The following is an 11,164-nucleotide window of genomic DNA, read 5'->3' as shown; positions in this document are numbered from 1 at the left end:
TTTTATTATTTAGAGAATTAAATTTGGAATAATATAAAATAAAACCTATATCCATATAGGGCGGAGCTAGCCGAAAGAAGGTTGCGTGAGTGCCCTGCAATTTTTCTAAGCGAGAATTTTTTTTTAAAAAATTACATCAATAAAAAACAAATGTTTTTGCATGATAGTGTTTATTTTTAATTTAATGTGCATTATTAGAATGTTAATATTATTATTTAAAATTTAGACGAGTGACATAATTGGAGATGTCGTCATTTCATGACTAAACTATTAAAGTATAAGTGGTTTATTCGATGAATTGTATGAAAAGCTATTTTTATTGTTGATGTGATACTATTTGAATCTCAAACGCGGTCTCTATTTAAATATTTATCATTTCGGCCATAATAAATAGTACAAATCAAAATTAAAAATATAATAAGAATTATCGTCACCATCGCAAATGAATAATGAGATATAAAGATGTCCTATTTTTGAATCAAATAACCGCTTTTAAAGATATATAAATATAAATACATTTGAATAAATAATAATTCATGATAATTTATTTGTAAATTTTAAATATTTTATTTTGTAATATCTTATTAAAAAAAATTTAATTTGATATTGAAGAGGTCTTTAGACATATTGATTTGTTTGTTGAAGAACTTTTGTATATTTTTTAAGTAAATTTTTTTGTTATGAGTTATAGATTAAATGATATATATTTGTCGGAGTTGTAGGATTAAATTTTCCTACATGTGTTTTTTCTTTTGAATGATTAAAAAACAAATTGCTTTTTTCTATGATAGAGGTAGAAAATGGTTAGATTTTCAAGTTTTAAACTAGCCTTAAACCACCGATTTTATTGAAGGGCGAAACCAAAACCTTAATAATGCACATGAGAATTTTAGCTAGTTTGACTTGGCTCATGGACAATAGGTGCTATGTATTCATCTTAAATTTAAATTACATTTGTGTCTGATTTTCCTACTGAGTTTCTATTAGATTTTTATTAATATCTTATTTTATTTGGAGGCTACAATAGTAAAGTTCATCTGTATATGTCTAAAATAAATAAAATAGAAAAATAGAGATATTTTTTTTGATAAAAAAAAAAGATAATTGGTTTTTGAAAAGGAGCCAAATAATTTTTTTAAAAAAACTATAAAAATGATAATATAAAATTCAATATTAACAAAAAAATTCAAAACGATGAAAAACAAAGGAAATTAAGATAAAAGTTAAATAAAAAAAATAAACCCATACAAAAATAAAAAAAATAGATAGAAATAAAACAAATTAAAAATTTATGAAATCTAAACATATTTTCAAAATAATTAGTAACTTGAAAATACATAAATTTTGAAATTTATATTTTTCATCAGAAACTTTGATATATAAAAATACAACTAATTTTTTTCTGTTATTAGAAAACATTTATCAATATCTAAGTTTTCATATAATAAATTTTTGAAGAGTTAGTTTAATTTTATAGGAGGCAGCTGAGCTGGGTATTGGCAGAATAAGACGGATAGATCCACATTATTAATACTAATAATTAATTAATTAATTATAGTATAGCAGTAGTTAAAAAGAACATTCGCTGTGCCAAAGAATTTGTTTTGTTTAATTTATCAAAACCCAAACAAACTGTCTATTCCAATCCCTAAATTTAATTCTCTTCATTTTTGCCCTAATCTATCGATTCTCTCAGCTTCACCCAATTCACTCTCCCGCCGGTGGCTCCTTCACCGGAAACACCCTACTCAAACTCACACTCCGCTCACTCTGCTCATAATCAAATTCACAGATCCGTCCATTAATTTTCAGTTATTTGATTGTTCAAATAACCGAAATAGAAATAATTATGGCAAGGGAGGAGTTGCCGATGATGAGCCCTCAGTTGGAGCAGATCCACGGCGAAATTAAGGACAATTTTCGCGCTCTTTCGTAACTCCCTTTTTTCTTTTTATTTATTTGTGTTCATCTGCAATTCAACTGCATTTCGTATCTCCGATGTTTTTTTTATTATCTGATTGTTTTCATTTGTGTTTACACTATGATTTGATGCTTATGTGTTGCAGAAATGGATTTCAAAAGCTGGATAAAGTCAAGGATTCCAGCAGACAAAGTAAGCAGCTCGAGGAACTTACTGGCAGGATGAGGGAATGTAAAAGGTATAGACAGCCTTATGTTCACACACTCGACAACTCGACATCCACATTATTTGTTGATTCGTATTTTTAACGTGAACTCGGTAAATTCTTGTTCGAATAGCCAATGTATGTGACTTTTAGTGCTTAACAACTTGAGGGATAAAATTAGTTGGAGAAATGGATCATAGTTGGATTTTAATATCTGTTGTTCAATGTATTACTGTTTGGAAAAGCTAGTCGTTGGTTAGTAGTTGGGTTTCAAGAAAAAGAACAGGCAGAGTATTGATTTGAATCATATGTAACTAAGCCCTTCTTCTTTGTGTTTTTGAATGACTTAATGAAATTGGGGTGTATCATTTCGATAAACCGTTTCAGATTGATTAAAGAGTTTGATCGTGGAGTCAAAGATGACGAGAGTAGAAATCCTCCTGATGTAAATAAGCAACTCAATGATGAGAAGCAATCTATGGTCAGTTCTTTTATAACTTATTTTTCTCCATTATGGTGTGAACTCGTTACTTTAGTTACTTATCTCTACATGTATAAGTTTGTAAATTCAATAGTGATTCTTTTTTTATGCAGATAAAAGAGCTGAATTCATACGTGGCTCTGAGGAAAACGTAAGTTCGCCTGTTAGAATTAGACTGTATGGAATTCAGTTGCATTTTGTGATAATGTCAGCCTTTCATTTGAAAGGCTACAATCACTTTGGCCAAAACATGCCTAGGATGAATAAATTAGTGACATATGCAACTTGATCCACAAAATTGTACGGACTTCTCAAACCAAAAAACAAATAGAGAGAGAGAAAGAGAAACTGAATGGGCTTGTAATTTTATTAGTCTTGTTATTACTTTTGGACTTCGAACTTCTGACTCTATATTTTGGACCTGCAGCTATATGAATACCCTCGGAAACAAGAGAGTTGAACTTTTTGATATGGGAGCAGGGGGCAGTGAACCTTTAGCTGAAGAAAATGTTCAAATGGCATCAGGTTACATTCTTTTTTTTATAGTTGTTTGCAACTGTTATTTGATTCCGGCCTTTATATATCTCTTTCCAATCAGTTTGCTATTAATTTGGATTGCTCTTGAATCTGATTGTTAAATCCATCCAGTGTGTTTCAGACGCACCTTTTTATTGAAATAATTGCCCAAAGTTGTAGATAGGGAGCATGGTGGCTGGTTCGATATTTCTTTACCAAAGAGAGTTATATTTGTTAGTCTGGTTGGATATTACTTTACCAAAGAGAGCTATATTTTTTATTCTGCTGGTTACTGCAAGAAAGGAAAAGGATAATCACAGAAATAAAAAAATTGTTGCACCTTAGTACTCATATGAAACTGATCCACAAAAATATGAGAATGCGCTGCACGGAGAATTTATCAATCTTATATGATATATCTATTACATGTATTTTTATTTTGTACTCAGTTTCACATAGTTAGTAATAAAAGTTTAGATTTGACCTCATAGTATTAATTATATTTTTTCCTATTAGCAATGTCAAATCAAGAACTTGTCGATGCTGGCATGAAGACAATGGATGAGACAGATCAAGCCATTGAACGCTCTAAAAAGGTACTAGCTTCATACTCTTTTCCGTGAAGCAATTAAGTTACCAATATTGTGTACTTAAGGTTTTGCATGCAGACTGTTCAACAAACTATTGAAGTAGGAACTCAAACCGCTGTTACCATGAAAGGCCAAGTAAGTATGATATACAGTAATCAGAGTTTCTTACTCTTTCTTTTCTTTTCTTCATTGTGAATGTTGGTCTCATCGTGCTAATTCAAAACTCTGCAGACTGAACAAATGGGGCGTATTGTTAATGAGCTGGATACAATTCAGTTCTCAATTAAGAAGGCATCACAGCTAGTGAAGGAAATTGGGAGGCAGGTTAGGGATCTTAGCAATCCTCTCAAGGTTTCTTCTCTCTTATTTTTATCGGTCGCTTACTTTTTGTTTTGTGGGTTCTTTTTCTTCAGGTGGCCACTGATAAATGTATAATGATGTTTCTGTTTCTCATTGTCTGCGGTGTGATTGCCATCATCGTTGTGAAGGTATCCATCCTCTTGGCTTCATTTATAAGTTCCATTAAGCCTTTACATTTTCCTGAACTCATCACTTTTTGGACCAGACTTTAGCTTTTCTCAAGTGAGGTGGAAGGCACCCTTATTTGTACATCATTTCACTCATAGCGAAGTATCTAAAAAACGTTTTAGACTTCAAAACAAATAAATGATCATAAGAGTTTAGTGTCTTTTGTGTGCTGACGAAACGAAACCCATTTGTTGCTTTCTGGCCATGTATCCCTCTTTACAAGCACCTCAGTTTTTGAGTATAAGACTAGAAAAGTTCGTCTTTCACAGTCAACTGCATGTTGACTCCACTGCTGATATTGCCGTCGAGAATATGCAGTTTACTATTATTTGTTAATATGCAATTATATTATGTGAATGTCCGAAACTCCTTTATCTAATTCCAGTAATGTAATTGTTCAGATTGTCGACCCCAAGAACAAAGATATAAGGGACATTCCTGGATTGGCACCTCCAGCTCCGGCAAGAAGGCTGTTGTATATTAGGGATCCAGAACATTTTGCATTGAATTAATTCTTTTCACAATTTTCCCACTCAATTTTTATGGTTTTCTGTTGAGAGTAGTGGGGGAAGGGTTGTATTTTCTCTTTTCTATCTCTGTCCTCGTGATTTGTTTCTCAACTGAGATGTGCATATCCTGATTGTGTTTGTCATTGTAAATCTGGCTTTTTGCATTGGTTTGAATCTTATTGTTAAACTGTTCCAATGTCTAACTTGTCATTTTGACCTGCTGTGTTTCAAGTTAAAGTTTATAAATACCACTGTCTGAAGTTTGATTCATTCCAGTTCTAGGTTCGGCTGCTGGGTGGCCTGAGCATTAATATTTTGATTGATTTAATTTACTAAATAGCATTAAGCCACTGCTGCTACGACCAGCCAACGCTGATTCAAATGGAGATATAAACTATTAGCCAAAAAGATAAAATATAAATGATTTTGCCCAGTTTTGGCAAGACATTGATGCCAAGGGATGTAGGTACAGTTACTTTTGCCCATTCAATTTGCAGGGTCAATCAAGAAGACAACTAATACAAAAAACATTTACTTCTCTGGGCATCGCAAGATGCGCTTTGTCGCCTTCCTCTTCTCCTTCTCTTTCAGGATGTAAAATTTCCAAAAACTACGGTTGAACAGCATCAAAAAATAATCATGCAGCGTGGTTGCCAAGTTGTGACCGACCTATGTGCGATAGCCTCGATGAAATTAGAGGAGCTTCTTCGTCGGTCTTCAAATCAGAAGAAATGCCACCTCCGCTACCTGTTCCATTATTATCACCGTTGTTGTTGGGTGTGAATAAATCAGATGACTTCTTCTCCAACTTCCAATCCTGTCACAACCAATGTGTATATGTTATGGAAATAATTCATCCTTAATGGTATCACACACTTTATAGTGAAGCCACTGCAAGAATAAATTGATTGGAAATTTAATGAGCAGGGCAGTGATGCATTTTTGCAATTTTATGCAATTTCTAAATGAGTTAAAACAAAGCGAGTTTCAAAACTGAATGAAATGAGTATAAATATGCCTCAAAACATTGCGGACTAGCAAGAACATTGACCTTTGCTAGTCTTTCAGGCAAAGTTTCAGACAGCTGAGAGGCACGTACATCCCTGACCTTCAAGTAATTGTACATGACAACACCACAAAGTGCTGCAAAACAAGAGAAGAATGTTAAACTAAACTTTCTGAATTGGATGAAAGGCTTTTAAACTTTAAATGGGAAGAAAAATACCAATTGCATAACCAATTATATTCAGCCCGGTTATTGTGGACTCAGGAAATATGACGGTCGAAAGGGCTATCAGTATCCAGTCTTTTAGGACACCAGCAACCCTAATGGTGACTGCTCCTGTTCTACCAATAACCAAAAATATCGAGAAGTTCAAAGCTAATGCAGCAAGAGCATTGGAGAAGAAGATCCAAAAATTGAACTGAATCTGTGAAACCTCCATCTCAGACTTCTCCAGTAAATACCAAGGCACAAACAAAAAGACAAAGCTGCACGACGAGAAAAATAATAATATTTGAGTTGAGAAGACGCTGAACTATTGGTTCAAGAACATATGATGTTCGAAGAGCCAACAATAGCATCAACATATCATCGCACGGCTAAAGAGAACAAAATTGTAATTATGCACCTCAATAGGACATAAGGACTATAAAATAGTTAGAGTTATAAAAATAAAAATAGCACCAATTGCACATTACCTGCATGGAGCTATGTAGTATAAGCTGGTAACAGGATTTAAGGACAAGCCCTTTTTCTGAAGAAGAACTTGGGTCAAAACCAGCCTTAGTGCTTCTGCAAAGATGCCAGTGACTTGGTAAACTGTCCCGACGACATTAAAATGAATTTCCCCATATGAGGAGATGACAACTCCAACACTGACCAGCAACATGTTGGAGAACACGTCACATCTTGCTCTATCAATGCCACACATAACAGCCATGATAAAAGTCGCCACTGGCACTGTAAAATCCAAACCATTAGCCATACATACCTACTCAGAAGATTTAAGGAGCTAATAAAAAACAAAAAACTACTCTGCTGTAGACATACTTAGAGCTTTAAGCATCTGGATGAAGGCCACCGAAATATACAAATAAGCAGTATTCCCAAACCTGTAAAGACAAGTAATATATATTGTTAAAAGCCTATAAATCATAGAATGTCAAAAGGCTGGAGCCTTTGGATTTTGATAAACAGATGCTGTAATCATTGTTCAGCAATGGCATTCTTCACAGATGCTCTTGAAGAACAATCTTGAGTTGAACTGGAGACTAAATGAGCTTGGTGCAGCTCCAAACAAACTGGTATGAACCACTAACTGTCCACCAGATCTTATCTATTTATCTACAATCAAATGAAGCATCGAGTTGCCATAACAATGTCATCTGCCTAAACCATATTTCAACACATAAAATTACTGTATTAACCATAAAAGATAATCCAGAAATTCAGCATTTTTAAGCTGCCCAAATTAACACCCCCAAGGAATCCAAGCAGACATGCAGGCTTGATAGCAATGTAAAACAAAAAATATTTTCCCAAAATAACATCAGAGAATATGCAATTGCAATATATAACTGTTTGCCAGTTACACATGCATAACTGCGAGCCCATATATAGGAAATAAATTGACTCACTAATCATCGGAACTAACTAGAAATGGCAGGACTCGATATCCGAACATGAAAATGCCAATTACAGGTATTTCATGCTTTTGTTTCAATAATAATGCAAAGTTATATTTAAAGAAGATGAGTTTCACATATATAGCACTTAGTTCTTACCAAAGACTTGCAGCAAAGAAGGCACTTATTGGTACTACACATGTTGCATATCTGCAACATCAGAAAAAGCTTTTAAGGAAAGAGAGATTGAACAAATCAAACTTACAACAGGACAAAGAAATTTAAACAATTTTTACTGGAAATGACTCATCACTTACATTTCAAAAGTCATATTCACCGGAGAAACAACCTGCCATAAAAGGGTAACCTTCAGTATGCATAAGAGGCATAAAGGAAACAGCAAAAAAAACTCAGAGGAAACAGAGAGCTTTGAAAATTTTACTCTGGTCATGCAACGGAAAATTATTGTTCAACATAGATAATCTATTCCGAGTCATGTATAATCTATAATAATGGCAGCATTAGTTCATATTCTAAGTCGAGAATATTTTAATCTAACATTCTAAGCCATGTATAATCTCTAATGGCATAAATAACTAAGACTCCCAGAAATTCATAGAAATTAATTCTCAAAATAATATTTTAGGAACACAATAAAAAGAAAATATGAGAGGCTTTCATCTGCTCAGTAGTAATCTCATGGAGGAAATATAATTATAAGCCATTGTACTTCGCAGGACAAATCCCACTATTTACTTTTTCTTTTTAGCATTTAAAAGATATAAATCTATCAAAAAGTAATAGAAACCAAAATGACGAGCAACTAGGCACAATGGTGATTAAGAAAATCAATTTATTTGAAACGAACCCAGCGAAAGAAATTTATTTAACTGAAAATTACTTGTGCAATAAAAGGAATTGTATGCATATGTAAAATGAAATTAAAACAAATAAGGAAGCCAAACCTTGAATACACGAACAAGAACAAAGGCTACCATCCCAGAAAATGCCATATGGATCATTGTAAGAGTAATGGGTAAAGGAAAGTTGAAATATTTTGGAGAAAGAACCCACTGCAACAAAACCAGAAAGCCATATGTCATGAGATAAAACACTTTCCATTTTCCAATACCACGCATACAAGTTACAGCTTTAACTAGCATGTTACCATATGAACCACCATACCACATAGAAAAGTATAAAACTAAGTAAAGAAGTGAATAATGGAAAATTAGAATTAATTAGCATCGTATTTAAGCAAGGATCATATATGGGAACTTTTGCATAGTGAACCAGTAATCACTCGGCACCAGACTAGCATAGTTTGACAAGTATAAAGCTCCAACAATAGAACAAAAATAATTATTAGATGGGTGAGAATAAAAGTAAACATAATATCGTAAAGCCGACATAACAACCATACAGCTGAAATAAGATTCTGCTGTAAGCCAAACATACAAGCACTGCTAGCAATAAGCTGACATAAATGTAGCTCAAATTCTGGCTAATTATGAAAGTAGATTGTGTGTAGTGTAAGAAACTAGCTGAACATTCAGTTTTACAGTTCATACACAAGTGCTAAAATTGCTCATAGAACCAAAAAGGCGCGCAATAAAGAGGACGGGGAAAGAAGGAAGCACCTTGTTATACAAAATAACACCGGAAGAGAGCAGAATGTAGACTAAAAGGTAGAGGTAAGTCAAAACAAGCGGCTTGCTTAGGATCATTTTGATTGCTTCTAATTTACCTCCACACCCAGCAAAATGAAATTATGTGTATAATGCTATACTAGTGTGTATAAATCTTCTCTTTTACAACACACATTTGGATTCACAAATACCCAATGGCCACAGTTCAGTCCTCGAAACGACACCTGCAAAAGGAAATCAGAAAACCGAATCACCGACAATGCGAGCAAAGCAAATCCAATAATTTATTAAAGCAAAAACCCCTAAAATGTCAGGGTTAGTGATCGGATCTGTAAAGATGAAAAATGAAAATATAGAAATAATTAGAATGAAATGATTTACCTGAAGAAGAATCGATTGGGGCGATCTTTGATTCAATCGGAAGAAATGTATTTATGTATTAGTCACACTCTCAGTCTGCAACTGTAAATAAACAGAGAAGATTTTTAGCCTCTAGACAATAAATTATCCCACATCCACAGTGGGATAATAGTTTATGAACAAATGGTTTTTGCGATTTTCTAATTTCCATGTTATTAATGATTGATTCTCGTTTAATTGTTTTATTTTCAAATTATTTAAGAATTACTATACATTTTACTTTTATATTAATCAATTCTAAATTGGATTGTTGCGGTTTTTAAATTCATTTATTTTATAATATTTATAAATTAATTAATTTAAAGATAAAAAAAATATTATGACACCGTTTGTATTGAGGAAACACGAATGCATGAATTTTGATCAACCCATGGATTTAAACAAAATCCACTATTTGATATAATAAAAAGTGATGAGTATTTATGAACTGTCACAATCCACCATCGTCCAAATTCTTTATTTGATAGAAGAATTAAAATTCATCATTTTTTTACATATGATGGTGTTTTCTGTGTTTTTAAAAAAACGGTTGGTGCCTTTGAGTGTGTGACCGTGCTAGAGGGATATACTTCAAGATAAGATTTTAAAAAATAATCAAGCAACTGTGAATGATTTTTAAAGGAAATAAAAAATCTACAAGTTCTTTAAACAAATTTCCTAAAAAGTAAAAATATTATAAAGATTGAAAGAAAGCTTCTCTAATTTAAAAACTAAAAACTTGTACTATAAATGTATTGTGATGAAATAATATTAAAAAAATAAAAATAACAATCTCCAGTTTAGCCACCGGTTTGATTTTTAATATATTGGTTGGATGACTCTTACCTATATTTTTAGTTAAGTGTGATTAAGATCAATAAATTGAGAGACTGATGATTTATTGAAAATATAGACTCGACTCAAGCATTGATAAGTTTAGTTAAAATTGAGGGTATTTTTCCCCATGGTGCTCTAGAAAAGAAACTTTGATGCCCAGCTTGGGCCATTTTCATGCGTATAAAGCTCTCTAGAGCTATTTGACCTCTAGAGGGCGGTATGGGGTTTGAATCGTGAACCGGTTTAAAATCAGACCGGTCAAATCTCATCTAGCATCAATTTAACGGTGAACCTTTTAATATTTATAATTCTTTCCAATCTGAAAGATTTTATTTGTAGGTATATCCAAAATTTTGAATTATATTTTTATATTCAATATTTTGCGTTTTTTTATCAATTGGGATCAAATTTCTATAGGAATTCTTTTTAAAAGTTATACAATATTTTAAAATTTAATCGTAATCGAAAAAGATACCAAAAATTGGATTTAAAAAATAAAATTCGATGTTTTAGACATAACTGCAATATTTAATATAAATTGATATAATTATGAAAAATAAATGTTTGATCTTAGTTTATAAAAAATAAAAATGTTCCAATTTTATAACTTTTTAATTAACATGTGAGATTGTACTTGTAGTATGATTGATCTCCCGCGACTCGACTCCATAGTATTTATGATAAGATTAGTTTGTGGGTAATCACGTGCGGGTCTACTTTCACAATCTCCGAAACCTTTAAGGCGAATGTTCCGATATTCTTTTTTAGCATAGTCACGATCTCCTCTTCATACTTAGAGTTTATGCCTAATCCCAAATTTACTCTTTTCTCCTCATCTAATTCCAGCTTTTTCATCTCGCCCTCAGGGGCGGTTTCTTTTTCTTCGATGTCATGGTTCAAG

At 32.7% G+C, this 11,164-nt stretch overlaps 2 protein-coding genes across 2 annotated transcripts; one reads left to right on the top strand and one right to left on the bottom strand.

The window, feature by feature from the left end:
- Positions 1 to 1,578: 1,578 nt before the first annotated feature.
- LOC126669355 (novel plant SNARE 13) lies at positions 1,579 to 4,968 on the top strand. The gene is made up of 10 exons (XM_050362803.2): positions 1,579 to 1,932; positions 2,067 to 2,159; positions 2,514 to 2,607; positions 2,721 to 2,758; positions 3,035 to 3,132; positions 3,640 to 3,719; positions 3,792 to 3,848; positions 3,945 to 4,037; positions 4,127 to 4,201; positions 4,643 to 4,968. Exons 1-10 carry the CDS (start codon positions 1,850 to 1,852, stop codon positions 4,751 to 4,753), a joined length of 822 nt encoding a protein of 273 aa, XP_050218760.1. The 5' UTR covers positions 1,579 to 1,849; the 3' UTR covers positions 4,754 to 4,968.
- Positions 4,969 to 5,329: 361 nt separating this feature from the next.
- LOC126669352 (probable sugar phosphate/phosphate translocator At3g17430) lies at positions 5,330 to 9,587 on the bottom strand. Its single transcript, XM_050362800.2, has 10 exons — positions 9,409 to 9,587; positions 9,019 to 9,251; positions 8,344 to 8,451; positions 7,696 to 7,727; positions 7,538 to 7,588; positions 6,804 to 6,865; positions 6,452 to 6,713; positions 5,976 to 6,241; positions 5,802 to 5,893; positions 5,330 to 5,567 (listed from the first exon to the last, which is right to left on the bottom strand). Exons 2-10 carry the CDS (start codon positions 9,103 to 9,105, stop codon positions 5,388 to 5,390), a joined length of 1,140 nt encoding a protein of 379 aa, XP_050218757.1. The 5' UTR covers positions 9,106 to 9,251; positions 9,409 to 9,587; the 3' UTR covers positions 5,330 to 5,387.
- Between the last annotated feature and the right edge of the window lie 1,577 nt (positions 9,588 to 11,164).

This window comes from Mercurialis annua, linkage group LG2 (genome assembly GCF_937616625.2).
Source record: "Mercurialis annua linkage group LG2, ddMerAnnu1.2, whole genome shotgun sequence".
Classification (NCBI taxonomy): Eukaryota; Viridiplantae; Streptophyta; class Magnoliopsida; order Malpighiales; family Euphorbiaceae; genus Mercurialis; species Mercurialis annua.
This window is presented reverse-complemented; position numbering and strand designations above follow the sequence as displayed.